This window comes from Argiope bruennichi, chromosome X2 (genome assembly GCF_947563725.1).
Source record: "Argiope bruennichi chromosome X2, qqArgBrue1.1, whole genome shotgun sequence".
Classification (NCBI taxonomy): Eukaryota; Metazoa; Arthropoda; class Arachnida; order Araneae; family Araneidae; genus Argiope; species Argiope bruennichi.
The window spans coordinates 23,273,410-23,290,768 of NC_079163.1; the positions used below are offsets into that span (position 1 = coordinate 23,273,410).

Here is a 17,359-nt window from a genome sequence, read left to right on the forward strand (position 1 = left end):
TTGAAGGGTGGATAATCGATTTGAGTGTCATGCACTAGCCAGTCACAGTTCAAAATTATGTTACACGTCTCAAAATGGCTTCGTGCAATTTTCAAGTGGGTCTTTAATATATCATATCAAATCAATTTTCTTAAACATTCTCGTTTCATTAGAAAAATCAAATTTCCTTAAAAAATTCCGAAGTATAAATGTTTCAGTAGAAACAAAATATGGTTATAAGTACGATTCCCTTACACCCATCTAATTGTTTTATTAGTAACTTGCAATATTTTAATTTAAAGAAAGTGAAATAGACTTGCTTTGACAGGCCAAAAATTTCTTCCTTTAATTCAAGAATAGCAGCGATTTCCGGTTAAAAGTATTTTAACCTGAAGTAAAAATTATTGTTCGCCGCCTTCCACCATATCATGTCGTCAACTAGTGGTCTGATGAATCGAGACATAGTATGGAGCGATTATAAAACATGAATTGGAGGTGGTAGGTTATAGGATGTAATATTTGGATTCGTTTTTAATAATCGTTATCGCAAAACTGGTAGACTGACGTATGAATTCCTTGTTGCGGTTGTGCCCTGAAAGTGAGCCTTTTCACAGCAAAACACAAAAATAGTCCAATTTCTTTTGAAAGTCTTCCAGGAGCTCTACCGATTCCCAATGATAAAGCTGTATGATTCCCTATGCCGTTTTGACCAAGAGAAAATATCACACTTCGCTTTTATTGACTTATGGATTTGACTAGTTATGGTACAGCTTGTGGGATTGAAACTACTACCTTAGTTGCCACGATTTTGTTCTTTTGAAGCAAAGTCTAAGTTTAAAGGGATCGGTTTTTATTTTTAGATTATTTTCAAATTCGTACTTTTTGTAACAAAATAAATGTATTATATTCTTTTGAATAAGAATTTTTTTCATTTATAAAGTATTTTATTATTATAATAATAATTATATAATTATTATAATAATTATTGAATATATATAATAATTATTAATATAATAATTAATATTTTAATATTAATTAATATTATAATAATTATTGATAATAATAATAATAATAATTATATAATTATTAATTATATAATTATATAATAATAATAATAATAATTTATTATTATTATAATTCATTTATTTATTGCTTTATTATTTCATTATTTTTTTAATTTAAAATATCATTTTATTTTCAATTAAAGCATTGAAAAAGTAAGAGTAGTTATTGGATTCAGAAACTAATTTTAACCATCTCATAAAACGAATAATAATAATTATAATAATGAGGCAACAAATGGTTAAAGGTTAAATGCCAAAATTGATAATATTGAGAAATCGCAAAAACACACACATACACACCTCTTTTTGCCACCCACATCGATTTCACACCAACAACCTCTTTATATGCTCTTTTGAACAACTTTCATATCTACCAAACATTGGTCTTCTGAACAATATTCATATCAACCAAACATTACTCATTTGACGCTTTAGCGTGAAAGCGTTATTTGGATTTTTTGACACTTACATCATTTACTATTTTTAATTTTCAATTATTTCAAAGATAATTTAGTACAACAGACAAGAGGTTTTAATTAAAAAGAAAAAAAAAAAAACTACTTACATTTTACACTTCAAAACAATGAACAGTAAAAAAAAATCTTTCATGAAAATTTTCATATTTTGATATTTTCAGTCAAAACTGGAAGATGAGCAGGATCCTTATAGTTGTTATGTCCGGCAAGTTCGAGGGAAGATGCCTGCAGAAGACGGAATGCAAACAATGGATCAGTTATTTAGAAGTGCGGTTGAAAAGTACGGAGAAAGAGAATGCTATGGTGTTCGGGAACTTCTGGGAGAAGAAATGGAAGAAGCGAAATCTGGAAAGAAATTTAAAAAGGTAAGTATCATAGAGCAATTACCATCTCCTCTTTATTAAAGTATATTAAGAATAACTTCTAAGTAAATATAGATGTATTTTTTAAGTACTTCTACAATTCATGAAATAGGTAGTAAAATATTATTAGTGTGTGTGGCAGAAAGACAAAAACATTTAAATGCCAGAAAAAAAATTCTATTTCTTAAATGATTTTTTTTTATTTAATTGGAGCATATGTTCGAAATATATTATCTTCACTGCAAGATAAAGCTTCTTTTTTAATGTTTTCAGTACCTCTAATAATTTTTCTTAATTCCGAAAGTTGGAATTATTTTTGTTATTAATAATTTACTATATTTCTAGAGAAATAATTATAATATACTTGATAGAATATTAAGGTAATAGATTTATTTACTTAATTTTATCATCTCATCATTACCAAATAAAAATATTTATTAAATATTTACGACATTCTATTTAAAGTTTAGAAATTCACAATTCATGTACGATTGTGAGCTGTGAAAGTGAGAACAGTTAGAGTTTGAGAATTCCCTTTTCATATTAGCCCGGCTCATGAATGAAAGTAAGTGAAGGTAGTTGCATAAAAAAATAATTGTAATCATAGATTAGTTCATGCTCTAAAATAGAAAGCTGCCTTCTCACGTGATCCGAGAGCATACAGTTAAAGCATTAACCCAACCAGAGCATTGGGACAGTTTGTCCTTTACAGATCCGTTAGGGAAAGCTAATGAAAACGTTTGGACAATTACAGAGAAGTTTCAGTTGTTGATTAGTAAATTGTTTCTCATAGTTGGAAGAAAGATGTCTTAAGTATTTCCGCATATTTAACGTATGACATTGTCCCGTTTATAGTCACTCAAATCACAAAAGATTGTATATCAAGTACTCCATTTGGTTCAAATCCGCTATTTGGTCCCCATTCATATCACTGCCAAATGCCAAATCGCCAATAAATATTAATTATAGTCACCAATGCAATTCAATGCCGCTTTTTGTACTGTTTGCTTTAACAACCATTTTGTTTTTTGACAACGGCATTAACCGTTTTGGCATTTAAAACGGTTACAGACTAGTAGATTTCACATAAGCGGAATTTTTGATTTACAGTTTTCTTTTTTTTACATTGAATGGAGGCATGAGTTATTTCTGAGCATTTTTTTTTCTTTAATAAAGGATAAATGTGATTGAACATAGTTTTTTTCCCCGACAGCATGGTTAAATTGCCTCCCGAAGTGCTTTTCCAAATATTATTAACCTTTCTATGTGTTTCCACTCTTTTTCTTCAGTTTTAATCGTTTAAAAACATACCCTCAGTACATAATTGAAAAGGTAGTTTCTGCAGTTTTCAGCACAGTATCAACAAAAATATCAAAAATATTGGGGTTAATGAAATATTAAAAAGGAAATAAACCATGAGTATAATCCATAGCCCAATTCATTTCAAACTTTAAATAAATCTAACTAAGCTTTGCGTATCTTCAATGCCTAAATTTAAAATTTGTAATTGAACATTTTCTGAAATAGGTTGAAACAGCACTTCATGCATTCAAATACAGCTCGAATTTATTGAGCCAATAAATAATCGCAGTTTTAGAAATATCATAAAACCACAATAGTAACAATTTATGGAAAAAACGGTCAACACGCAAACAACCCACTAGTGTCAGCTCAGACCTTGCCCACCCAATCAATTACTCTTTGCCTTTACAAATATTCAGTTCAGCTTGCAAATTAATTTCGAAGCTGTTCATTATCATTCGCGTAAATATCTGTCATATTTTATGTTGAATGTTTTTTTTTGGGCCCCAAAAACGTCTTTTGGAAAGAACGTGTGATATTCGTCCCCCTCCCTCCAAAAAAATTAATTATGCCGAATATTAAGAAGGTGACTGAAGGTTTCAGTTTCTAAAAAGTGGGTCGCAATGTTTGTCAGTTTGGGAACCCTGCTATAGTGTTTGTTATTGTTAATTATTCATAAAAATTTCTTTTAAATTATGTAGATGAATCTCGGAGAATATAAGTGGCTAACATATAATGAAGTTGATAAAATGGTAGACAGAGTAAGCCAAGGACTTTGGCACGCCGGTGTCAGATCTAAGAAGCCTGTGATTCTGTTAGCTGAAACTAGATTAGAATGGATTGTAACTGCCCAAGCTTGCTTCAGGATAAATGTACCAGGTAATTATTAAATTTTCTAAATGTAAAATTTTTCTAGAACTTTTTTCTCCTTTTAATATAACTAAATACGTTGAGGAATTTCCGTAAACATTTATAACCCGATAAATATATGATACTGTACGATAACTCTATAATGTCGTTCAATATTCTGAATACTGGAAAATTTTAATAATATTGTTGGGCATTTTATACGAGAGGGAAATATATCTTTATATCTGTCACAAATATTGTTTATTTAAAATTTTGTTTTATATTATGCTTTATGTTATACCACATGCAGATTGCTTTTACTTCTACCTGGAAATGCTTTTCTCCGCAGTTAAAAGCTGGCGAATTATTGACCCATCTCGTAATTTCTAACTTTTTCATAACTATCTTGTAATTTTTTTCTGCCAATTCAACAGAACTGAAAATACCTTTAATGAAAAGATTTAGTTCAAATTGTTTGTACTCTAAGTTTTTTATTTTGAGCCTGATAACAATTTTGAACATTCCACATTCTTTGCCACGTTGAGTGCCAATTATTCGTTTTCCAAATCGGATTAAACATTTGTGCAGACTAAGGTTTGTTTCAGCTAATTTTGTGAACAAATTTGATTTCATCGTTTTTTAATTGACTTACTCTCTTATGTAAGTTGTTTTCTAAGAAAATCATTGAAGTCGCGAAAAACTTTCAGCAGTGTATATCGTCTATTGAATATTATAGAGGCAGAAATTCAAGTCTTAATTAAAGAACGTAGTTTCATAGGCCATCTGTCCAAATGATTCATGTCGCCCTCTAGAGGAAAGAAGTTGAGTTATACTTTCGTTAATGAAAAAGATTAATTTGTCGCGGAGTTTTCGCGTTATGATTCTCAGTCAACGATATATAACTTTTTTTTTTCTTTCTTAATAAATCGATTTGTGGTTTAAAGTTTCCTTTCTCTAGAATGATTCTGGCAATAAAAACTTTAATAAGCTTCTGAAATCGTACAGTCTGCCTTGTTTTAACAATAAAAAAGGAAAACTGCTGTCAGTAATAAATGTTATTTCATGAAGCAGAACAAAAATTTTCGGATTAAAATATTTTAAATAGCGTTTTAAATACATATAATCAAATAGTGATATTTTAACAATGAAAAATATCGTGTAACACGGCTATAGAATTTTTATTTTTAAAACATCATCTCACTGCATATGACTAAAATCTCCATTTCTATCTTTGAACAACATTGGTTGATTTTAATATACCCGTGAAAAACCATCAGAGTTAATTTTTTTTTTATTTGTTTCTTGTTGAAAGAACTTGTAATTTTGAAATAGGATTGTTAACGATTCAGCAAAGGTCTTTTTTTCTAATTCTAGTATTTACAGGAATGGTCCTACAACTGTTACTAATAAAAATAAATTTATAGATACCTATTGGTTTTAAAGGCTATTAAAAATTTTTCCTTTAACACGGAACCCCACAAAAATAAGATCGAAGTAGGATTTTTATATGTCCAGTTACGTATTATTTATATGCAATGCTTTTATATTATTATTTATATTATTTATTATTTTTATTTATTCATTGTATTCATTTCTTCATGATATAGATATATAATTCAAACTTTTTGTATCTGACAATTCTTGACGAGAATTAAATCATTTAGAATTCAATCCTTAGTGATTCAATTAATATGATTCTTCGTTTTATTCATATTTATTACTTTAGTCGTTGACGAGAATTAAATCATTTATAATTCAATCCTTAGTGATTCAATTAATATGATTCTTCGTTTTATTCATATTTATTACTTTAGTCGTTGACGAGAATTAAATCATTTATAATTCAATCCTTAGTGATTCAATTAATATGATTCTTCGTTTTATTCATATTTCTTACTTTAGTCGTCACACTCTACACTACCCTGGGGTCAGATGGAATTGTGCATGGCATCACAGAAACGGAAGTAACTCATATAATCACTTCACCAGAGCAAATGCCTGAGCTAAAGGTAAAGCTTTAGCTCTTTACTTTGTATAAAAAGGAATAAAAATATCCTTTGATTCATTTAAAATTTTATTAAAAATATTCCAGTAATAACGTACATGAATATGAATATGACTGTAGAAACTTTTGAATCTGATATTATTTAATTTTATAAGGAAAATTATAATTTTTCGTGGTTATATATTTTACCATGTGCTAAGAGCTTAGTGTTTTTTATTTTCAAATTTGAAACAAATACAGTACACTCCCGATTATCCGCGGATAACAAAAATCGCGGTTTATCCGAAAAAAGCTAAAAACGGGTATAGCAAAAGAGAAAACAGTCATTCCAACTTTGAAAAAATCATTTTATGTACAATAAAACGTAAAATAAACAGCAGGAAATGTTTAACTAACGCTTAATATTTTAATATATCACTCAAAACTAACCTAAGATGTATTTTGTTAATGAAAACAGAAAAGTGCTTTGTACTTACGAGAGGCGTCAAGGGTACACAGAAAAATTAATACATATGTACTGTTTTAATACTGTAATGTATTATGTAATTACAAAAGCATAACTGTAAAACTGCAAATTTTGAAGAAATCAGTCATTTGTGTTTGCTTCTTGCTTTGGAAGCATTTTCTCTTTGCTTGGAAGCAAAAAAAACTTAGTGCGGCAGGCGCGGATAATCGGGAGTCTACTGTAGCTGTATTTTAAAAAAAAGTGCAATAATTATGAGTTAATAATTAAACAGTAAAAAATTAAACTATTTATTTATTTGGCAAATCGATAGCTAAATCATGCTCTTAGTTCCTGTGGGAAATATTTTTTGAATTGACACCATATTTTTTTTATTTTAAAATTGTAAATACTTTTATTTTGTTTGTGAAATAGTTTTATTTAAAATTATTTTACAAACAAAAAGAAACCGCTTAGAAGTACATTGCGAGACACTGTGTAGTTAAAATACTTAATGTTAAATGATTCATTTCATTTCTCAAATATTCCAGTTAAAGGAAAACGTAATTATTCAAGAATTGGAAATTAATGTTTGACGTAGTTTTTAAATTATGGAGAAAAAAAATGATTAATCCTTATGCATCATATGGTTAATTTTTCATTTTTTTAATTACTGCGGTTTTTTCTTTTATTAAAATTAGTTCATACTGCTAAGATTTTTATTGAAAAGCTTGATTTTGTTAGAAAATGTTACCTCGAGTCCCAACTATCACTCACTTGATTTACATGGGAGAAAAAAGACCAGATTTAGAAGATGGCATCCCGAGCTCAGTGAAAGCGCTTTCTTTCAGCGAAATGGAATCCAGCCTCAAAGATTCCTCAGGTAAGTTTCTATTCATCAAAATAAGTGTGAAAACATGCAATAGTGTTGCTGTATTATTTTTACATTATAGAACGAAACACACTTGAAAGTTAATTCACAGCAGCATTTGCATGGTGGTAGGCTTGCGGTAGAAATCTTTGAATTTCGGATCAGGTTCAAGAACTATTAACGAGAAGTGTGGTGTGGGTTAAAAGGCTGCCAACTGGTTCTGGTTCAATATTGTAAGATTCGTCCCATGATAAAAGTCAGATACTTTTAAATATGAACATAAATCTATCTATCTCAATACAAATAAATAATTGATCCTGAGTTGAGTAACAGTCCATTGTTTCAAGTTTTAAAACCCCTGCAGAAATAATTATATTGGCAATTTTTTTTATTATTTCGAAGATAATTTAATGCCTTTCAAAAAGATTATTAAATTTTTTTTTTAAATTTTCTGGTTTCTGCACATTTTTATATAATTAAAATGGATTGTTGAGCTCAAAACCAAACATTTTCCAATCGTTTTTTTTTTTCTTCTTCTTTTAACCGAAATGTTAAAACCGTGAGTTTGCATTGCCTTTAAGTACTGGTTGCATCAATTTTTGCACTCCAGGGAAAAAAAAATGAACAACGATTGTGCCAGATTTTTCAGACTGAAAGAAATTGTTTAAAAAGTAAATTTGAAAATCACTGATGAATTATTTATTATTCAGTCCAATCAAATGTGGAATAAGGCAAGAGGAAAAGATAACAACGATTTGAAGCATGAGCGATGTGTTAATATTAAAGATCAAATGAAAGTTTAGTTTACTTGCATTAAAGATCCAATTTAACACGTTAATGCCGCATCACCTATACTCGGGTGATGCTTATTTCAATACTGACAATAGGAGATATTCGGAAGGGTTATCCACAGAATATAACAAGATTATTAACTTGTTGTAAAAGTGTGAATAATTTATCAAAAAAATTATTTTGAATGAAAACGAATTGCGTTGAATTTTAGAAGTATTTTGCTTTCAGCTTTCTTATGTTCTGGAATAAGATTTTTTATAAAAATAGGTCTTTAGCACACTTGTTGTTTCTTATGGCACTTGCCACGGACAAGCCCGCTGTTACGAAGACATCGATTTAAGCCGGAGGGGGAGCGTCTCTTGTTTTTATAGTAGCGCCGACTAGGGCCAAGGGTACGACTTTGCTACCCACGCATCACTCACTCGCTTGCACAACCCCTTTTTACAGGAGGACACTTTCACAAATCTCACAGACGGAACAACAACCATTCCCACACCGGGACTCGAACCCGGGACGCCCAGATCACGGCGAAGGCGCGCTACCCCTATGCCAGGACGCCGGCCAGCACATCCACCGGCTATATCGACCATCTCAAAGGTGAGATTGGTATAGCAGAGTGCATATTGGTGGAGATTTTTTATATCTAGCTTAGCAGTCAGAGTGTTAAAGCAATACGAAGGCTTTTTGGGGACCGACCCTTTAATTCTGAGCCCCGGTTAGATGACGAGAACGACAGCTGGGTTGGCCTAAGCTTCTACGTTTTGCCGATGAAGAAGAGGGAAAGGGGAGTTTATCACGGCATCGTATTAGACGTCGAAAGCACGACAGATCTTTGAAGAAATCAGGTTTGAAGCTCTCTTCAGAAACGCTTCGTTATCAGAAACGCTGAAGTTGCTCTTTACCTTGCAACTGGTAATGGGATTTAAAATGCTTTATTATCATACAGGTACTAAACAAAATTTTTATCTTGAAACCAATAAACTGATATTTCTCTCACCAAATTTCTACACTACATCAACAGGAGGACGTTTGATGCATTTAAATTGCTCATGGACCATAAATACTGCGAGTCTTTCTTGGAGTCAAGTGTCGAACTTGTGGTCTCCCGACTTCGACGTCAAGATTCTGTACTAAAACTACTGCAACCCCATCAAACCAAAAGAAATATTAAAATAATTTTTCAATTCTTAAATAATATCATTTTTTTTTAATTTCTAAATATGCTGATGAAAAATGAGAATGTAAAACTGGTATGAGAGATTGCTTTTACATATTTATGGTAATAACACACTATTTTAGGTTTCATTTTCTGCATTTTATTTTTTAAATCACGTGTTGCGTTGTGACTTATGGCACTTTGCAAGCCCGCTGACAGTTATCTGTCAGCGATTTAAAACGAGTGAGCGCCTCTTGTTTTTTCAGTAACGACAACTAGGACCAATAGTACGACTTAGTTACTTCATGCATCACCTTCGTTTGCACAGCCCCTTTTTACAGGGGGGGGGGCAAATTCACACACTTCACTGATAGAACACAGAAGAAGAACAACCATGCCTGAACCGGGACTCCCAGATCACGGGGAAGACGCGCTGCCCCTATGCCAGGAGCCGGCTTTTAATTCACAATTCATTATTATAAATATTATGAAATTTCATGATCAATTTATTTCAATTTCATTTTTGTTTAAATTCACTACCAGGTGGGTGTACTAGTATGGGATCACAATTTACTGAAAGCAATAGATTAAATGATGAATAAATTCTGAAAATATTAAAATATTGTTTTATCATTGAGAACCCATTACAAAGATTAAAAGATGACCATTACAAAGATTAAAAGATGAAGATTAGAGAAATTAAGAAAAATTAGATTATAAAATTATATCTTAACAAACATAAAATAAGTCAAATTAAATAAAAGTGTGTAAAAATGATGTGAAGTGAATGAAATATAAAATGATCTGATAAAATTCTTATTATTAATCAAAACGATAATTGATAAGACAATATCTTTCAATCCTTCCTTTTCCTATCGCTTACCTCATATAACTATACAATTATTTGATTGGAAAACACAACATCTAATCTTACAGCGTCAAATACGAGGTGTTTCGAAAACGTCATCTTGTTGCGAGATATCTTGAAATGGATACGAATGGGTTAAGATATGATTATTATTATCAGTTATCAGAATTATCAGAAACGCTGAAGTTGCTCTTTACCTTGCAACTGGTAATGGGATTTAAAATGCTTTATTATCATACAGGTACTAAACAAAATTTTTATCTTGAAAGAATAGAAATGATTTTAACATCTAAGTGGCGACAATTATATTTTAAAGAAGAATTTTTTTCCTAAATCATCAGAAATTTTATCTATTGCCCTTCAACTGAATAGATAAATCTCAAATAAATTGAAAAAATATTAAATAGTTATATTTCACTTTTGTGGTATCTTTTTTCTTTTATTCAATTCGATATAATCTGTTAAAAATTATCATAATTATTAAATACTTATTTGAAGACCCAATAACATTGTTGATGCTTCTAATTTTTTAGAAACCTATGATGAAAATCGATGAAATTTTACTTTATATTTAAGTAATTAGTAGTGCAACAACAGAAGAGAGTAGATGGTATAGAAATGCAAGGCGCTAGTTTTAGGGAGCACTTTGGGAACAAAATATTAGTGCGTTCAATCACTTTTTATATCCTAATATGATGGACGAGGACGAAAAAATAATACTGTGCAAAGGGCGCAATATGCACTAAATCACTAATCATAATTTGGAGCAAGAATTATCTTAGGCCTCTAATATGAATTTCTCTCACTACTCTACTGTAATATGCCTTTAATTTTTTTTTTAATAATGAATATCGCGGATCTATATATTAAATTCTTTACAACTAATTTTTAGCATTATAAAAAAAGTTCCTTAAAATCTATACAATTTATTTTCAAGTACAAACTTGCAATTATTATAGAATATGAAATAAGAAACATATTTTATACAAAAAAAAAAAAAAAACAGAAGTCACTATAAAAGTTTTTTAACAGTTGCTGTTTTTGTCGCCTTTTAATAAGAAATAATTGATATTTTCTAGATTTTCTGCAAGATAACGTGAAATCTCATATTAGGGGTGAATCACCTAAACTTTAATTTCATATATATTATGCATTTTATATTAAATTCAAAACCAAAGATTAAAATTTAAATCTTCGAATTTGGAAAATATAAGGGATTTTAGAATTTATGGTTTATTTATTCATCGAATTATTAATTGCAAGTAATGATATTATCTGTGAATAACTTTAATATCGCTCTCATTTCAGTGTCACATAACTTTGTATTGTTTTTTTGAATTAACAGATAATTTACAAACTGAAAGAGAAATGTTTGCACTGTACAGCTCCACATTAGAGTTCTTTACTTCGCTTCAACTTTTGAACCATTACAGCTATAGTTATTAAAATGTTATCTAGGTATAGTAATAGGCTATGACTGCGCAATAAGACTGCTTTACAGAATCATTTGGCTTCAAACTGCGAAGTAAAATCATTTCTATTTCGAAAACGGTAGAAGCTAAAGAGGAAAAATGGTAGGCGAGTAGGAATTCTGCACAAAAATACACCATGTGTGCATGTATGCCAAGAATAAAACGCTCAAAATATAATCTTATTGTTTGCGATTTCCAGTACTGTTATATGACGGATTATGTTCGAAGAAGATAGGAATAAAAGAAAAAACCTCATTAATACAAGATATAGTTCTCTTTGATGTTCGAACTGCTCACCGTCAGATACAATTCACCTTCGAACACTTTTGGAATTTCAAGTTGCTCATTTTTCTAGAGACACTTTGGCACAATCATCAGCAAGACATTGCATGTTGGTGGTTGGTCTTATATATTCGCTGTTTGAGGCATCGAAACAAGAAAAAAGTCCGTTAGGTTTAGGACAGGCGAGCGTGAAAGCCACTTTCTGAACCTTATATCCAACTATTTATTGCTAAAATATATCATCCCGGTATCGCTTTATGTTTGCTTTCTTAAGCGTAGGAACAAACATTCGTTTGTTTGTCTAAAAGATAAGATTTTCTCCTTTCGTCCACATTTCATGACATCAAAGTTTTGAAATTCCCGGTGTATGCAGTGTGTGCATGTAAAACACACAAGCAAATGTATGTTTTACCTGTATCAATACCCAAATGCATTCTTTAAAACTAGATTGATGATCTTTTACAACTTTGCAATTGATATTTTCTTTTTCTATTTCGTACTGCTATCGAGATAACAAAGCGAATTTCACAGTTTAGCGTTTGGTAGCGTTTTAAGCTGTGTCATTGCGTTGTGCATAGCTATTTAACTAAACTTATTCAGCAGTTTTATGACTATAGCTGCTGTAGTTCTGATGTTAGAAGTAGGTAAAGGATTTTAAAGGACATCCGCTTTATAGCATCAACGAAAAAAAGTATAAAACGCAATTTGTTTTTTGAGGGAATGGGCTTCTATATGAAAAGTTATACTAATAAAATGCTAAATTGAAAGAAAAATTTAAAATCATTTATTAAAATTTAAACTAATTTCTGTTCTTCCCCTCCGTCCTTTTCCCAAAGTTCGATAAGGAAGATTTAGGATAAATGTTATTAATTATTCAAACTAAAATTTCGTAAAATTATTCAAATTAATATTTTTCTCAGTTTTCTAGCAACTTTCAGAATTTTCAAATCAAACATTTCCTTTTTGTACCTTTTCTTCTTGAACTTGTACTGTTTTCTCTTCCAATACGCAAGTAACAGCAATGTTTGCAGAAGTAAATATTCAGAGGGTACTTAAACATTCTTAGAGCGATTTCAATAAAGAATTAAAAAATAAACAAATGTTTTGGAATAAAAATTTACGCTAACATTTTATTAAATGAGATGGGAAATATTATTTCTTCTTTTAAATTTATTCTTCTTTCAAAATATCGCTCGTAAACAAGCTGTGAATTGAACGATATGTTTCTATGTTTTCCGAAGAGAAATATTCATATCTCATAATTCAAAAAAGTTGTGGAATACAAGGTCATTACTGTTTCTAAGTATAATTTAATCAACATTATGAATCGGAAAAAGAGAAACAGTCATCATGATTTCCACATAGAAAATAAATAAATAAATAATAATAATAATAAAAAAACTCCAAGCGAATACTCGAAAAAGATACTATTCTTCCAAATTTTTGGTAAAAAAAGAAAAAATAATCAGTCAGAAATAGACAAATAAAATTATAAATCAAACCAATACAACGTAAAAATACTAAGAAACATAATATTTACTAGATTTTGTCGAGGTACGAGACTAAACGCAGAGCAGTTTCCAAAACGCTCTAAGAAACCTATTTAACAGGAAATAAATGGAAACACACTGTAACACTTGATAAAGCATGGATTTACTACATAACTGCAATTAAATAGGCATATTTACTTTCGTAAACGAAGAGAAAAAAAAATTTACAAACCTGATTCCGTCAATGCAAAGAAAGTTTCAATAAGGAATTTACGATTATAGAATAAGAATAAGAATCGATCGATTATAGAATCTCCTAGAATAAGCAATTAAAAATAAGAAGAATGAAAAAAAAATGAAATAAAATCATTTTGAAGTATTAACATGAGAAAGTTTTATGCTGGATATTTGCAGAAGAAATTTCATTTCATTATTCCACTGACTTTCAAAGAGTGAATCTTCAAGATAAAACTACACTTAGACAAGTACCCTATATTCTTTGAGAAAAGGAAGATGATACAAGTATTACATATATACTTTTCCACTTACTATCCTGTGAAATATCCTGCCTCTTCACAATGGATTATTGTGCGCTTGATTTGTTGAAAAGAGCTATTTCTGAGTGGAAATACACTATAATTGATGAACTCTAGAAAGTAGAGGAAATAAAAATCAATACTTCAGGAAATTTTACGAAAAGCCCTTCTATCACGGATATCACGATACAGATTTATAGTTCAGCAAAATGGCTATCAGATCGAAAATCTAAAAAAATAGTCTTTGAATATTAAACATTAATTAAATATCTCCAAAATCCTTTGAAAAATGTGTGAACATCCTCTGTAGAAAATAATTTAATTTAGTGTGCTAGAATTCTTATATATAGAATGAAAGTGTGACAGAATTATTTTAAGAGAAAATAAAATAAAAAAAGGATAACAAAATCACTAAAAAACCCTTAAGATGTGAATATTTTTTAAAAATCTTGTTTGCTCTTTTATTTTTATTCACATAATGACAGCTTGTTTTTTTGTAATTCATTTACAGTATAATCCTATATAATTGTGATAGTGTTATTTTGTTAAAGTGTTATTTTATAATTCATTTACAGTATAATCCTATATAATTGTGAGAGTGTTATTTTGTTAAAGTGTTGTTTTGTAATTCATTTACAGTATAATCCTATGTAATTGTGAGAGTGTTATTTCGTTAAAGTGTTGTTTTGTAATTCATTTACAGTATAATCCTATATAATTGTGATAGTGTTATTTTGTTAAAGTGTTGTTTTATAATTCATTTACAGTATAATCCTATATAATTGTGATAGTGTTATTTTGTTAAAGTGTTGTTTTGTAATTCATTTACAGTATAATCCTATGTAATTTTGATAGTGTTGTTTTGTTAAAGTGTTGTTTTCTAATTCATTTACAGTATAATCCTATATAATTGTGAGAGTGTTATTTTGTTAAAGTGTTGTTTTGTAATTCATTTACAGTATAATCCTATATAATTGTGAGAGTGTTATTTTGTTAAAGTGTTGTTTTGTAATTCATTTACAGTATAATCTTATGTAATTGTGAGAGTGTTATTTTGTTAAAGTGTTGTTTTGTGATTCATTTACAGTATAATCCTTTATAATTGGGATAGTGTTATTTTGTTAAAGTTTAAAGTTTACATTTTGTTCGCAAAAAATGTAACTTTTTTTTTCTTTCGACAGACGTAAGTTTCACTCCACCCAAGCCAGAAGATTTAGCTATTCTTATGTATACCAGTGGTTCAACAGGTATTCCGAAAGGTAAAAGACAGTTCTTTTACTATCAAATTAAATTCTTTTGACAGTAATTTTAAAAAATTCGATATCAACAATAAAGTAATCTTATTTCAAATTTATATTCATTTGTTATTTTAGGAGTGATGATTACGCATAAAAATGTCATTACTACAGTGAAAGGATTTGATGAAATTTTGAGTAATTCATCTTTCCAACTGCAGTAAGTAAAATTTGTCATTGCTACTGGATAATATTAATTTTACCACTACTTCTTTAAATCTTTATGAGTGAAACGACTTTATTCACCATTAAATATAAATAACTGATAAATGATAACACTGAGATGATAAAAATTATAAGAATTCGATTCCCCGAAAGCTTCTGAACTGTCATTATAAGATTAGATGTGCTTCAGTGATTCAATCCATTTGAAACTTGAAATGACTTAAAAAAGCCTAAAGAAGTAAATTCATTATTTTTAAGTACGTTAGGAATAACTAAATACATTGGTGTCCAAAACTAAAGGCATACACTTAAACTTTGTAATAAATGGGTAAATATTCTGATTAATCCAACGAAATTTAACTCAGAGAGATAATAATATGGTAGAAAGCATATAACAACATAATACTGTGGAAAAGAGGCAAATTGTTTGTTAAGATACATTTGATATCAAAAATAGACAAATCAGGATGTATTATAACTCGACTACCATATGTGGCTACTATATATTGTTATACAAGCCTTACAAAGAGCCGTTATATTGTTAATGAAGGTATTGAGAAATACTCGAGGCAACAAATCCTGTTCTAAATTCCCGACTTTTAACACCTGGAGAGTTCTGGGAGAAGGGTGATGTGATGCAATGACTCCTCTTAAACCATCTCAAACTTGTTCTATAGGATTGAAAGTCGGAGACTTTTTAGGCTAATATTCAAGAAATTCATCAGCAATTTGAACTCTGTGTGACCTCGTATTATTGTCTATAAAAATAAAGTCCAGGCCTGCAGCACCCTTTAAATCTTGACACAGTCTTCAAGGATCTTATCCTTATTACGCTGGATGGTTATAGTACCGATATCAAAGACATACAGCGATGTACGATTGCCTAACATGATGCAGACCCAGACTGGTATTTCTCTGCCGTCAAATGGTTAATTTTTTTTTATATTGAAGGGATGATAGCGAGCTCCAGGTCCTCTCCAGATGAATATTCATCGTCTGTGAACTGAATCTCGACTCATTAGTGAAAGAATAGGCTTCCATTCTTGGTGTGTCCAATAATGATGTGTTTGGCTCGTTGATAGACAGCTTCTCTTGTGTTCCACACTCAATAGGAGACATTGTACTGGTCACCGAGCATAAAGGGCCCTCTCTTCTAGGCATCTGTATAATGTTTGTCCGGAAATTCTTTTATCAAATGAGACAACAAGGTCACGAGAAATCATTGTAGCCGTTGTAAGCCTATGTTGTTGTGCAGTTAATACAAAAACAAACACAAAAAAAATCGATAATATGTAAGTGCCATCGTTCTTGGACAGCGTTGGCAGGACCTTCTGATTGCAGTACCACTTATTTTGGATTGATTACACTATATAGAAGCTACTTTTAATGCGATTTGTAACCATCGAAGCCAACTCTGCTTGAGACTGTCAAGCTTCAAGCCTGCCGATGGTTCTTCATCTCACTGAATCATTTAAATGATTATCATTCTCCCTTAAGCAAACTTGTGGGCTTTAAGGAAATATTCACTATCCTGCAGACAAAAATCCTAGATGCTTAGATGGTCAAATGTTAATCTAAAAACCATTTATTCAAAATTAAATGTTAACATTGTGCAATCCATTCTTCAATACAAATTTTATCAATTTTATTGTTAGCAGTTTTGAATTAGAATGAAAAATGTATTCGAAGCCTTAATTTTGGACGCAGTATAGATTGTTTGCAATATAATGCATATTCTACTCTGTATTATTATTTCATAATGCATTCAAATAATACATTTAATTTATTAGTTGGTTACATTCTATATCTCCTAACATTACTCGGTCACTTAGGGAAGATTTTGCGCCTTTTTTAAACATCAAACAACTTTTAATCTTTCTACACAATCTAATATCGCAATGAATTTGATAAAAAAGGGTTTTTATTATTGTACTAAAAATTAGACGAGTAGTA

The 17,359-nt window shown here is 30.1% G+C and overlaps 1 protein-coding gene across 1 annotated transcript in view; it reads left to right on the forward strand.

Annotated features, from left to right (window-relative positions):
- The window catches only part of LOC129960304 (fatty acid CoA ligase Acsl3-like), a 64,025-nt gene that overhangs the window by 25,250 nt on the left and 21,416 nt on the right, over positions 1-17,359 (forward strand). The window contains exons 3-8 of the mRNA XM_056073641.1: positions 1,681-1,884; positions 3,885-4,062; positions 5,935-6,041; positions 7,224-7,362; positions 15,128-15,205; positions 15,320-15,401. Of these exons, the coding sequence (XP_055929616.1) occupies positions 1,681-1,884; positions 3,885-4,062; positions 5,935-6,041; positions 7,224-7,362; positions 15,128-15,205; positions 15,320-15,401 (788 nt within the window). The remainder of the gene's footprint in view (positions 1-1,680; positions 1,885-3,884; positions 4,063-5,934; positions 6,042-7,223; positions 7,363-15,127; positions 15,206-15,319; positions 15,402-17,359) is intronic.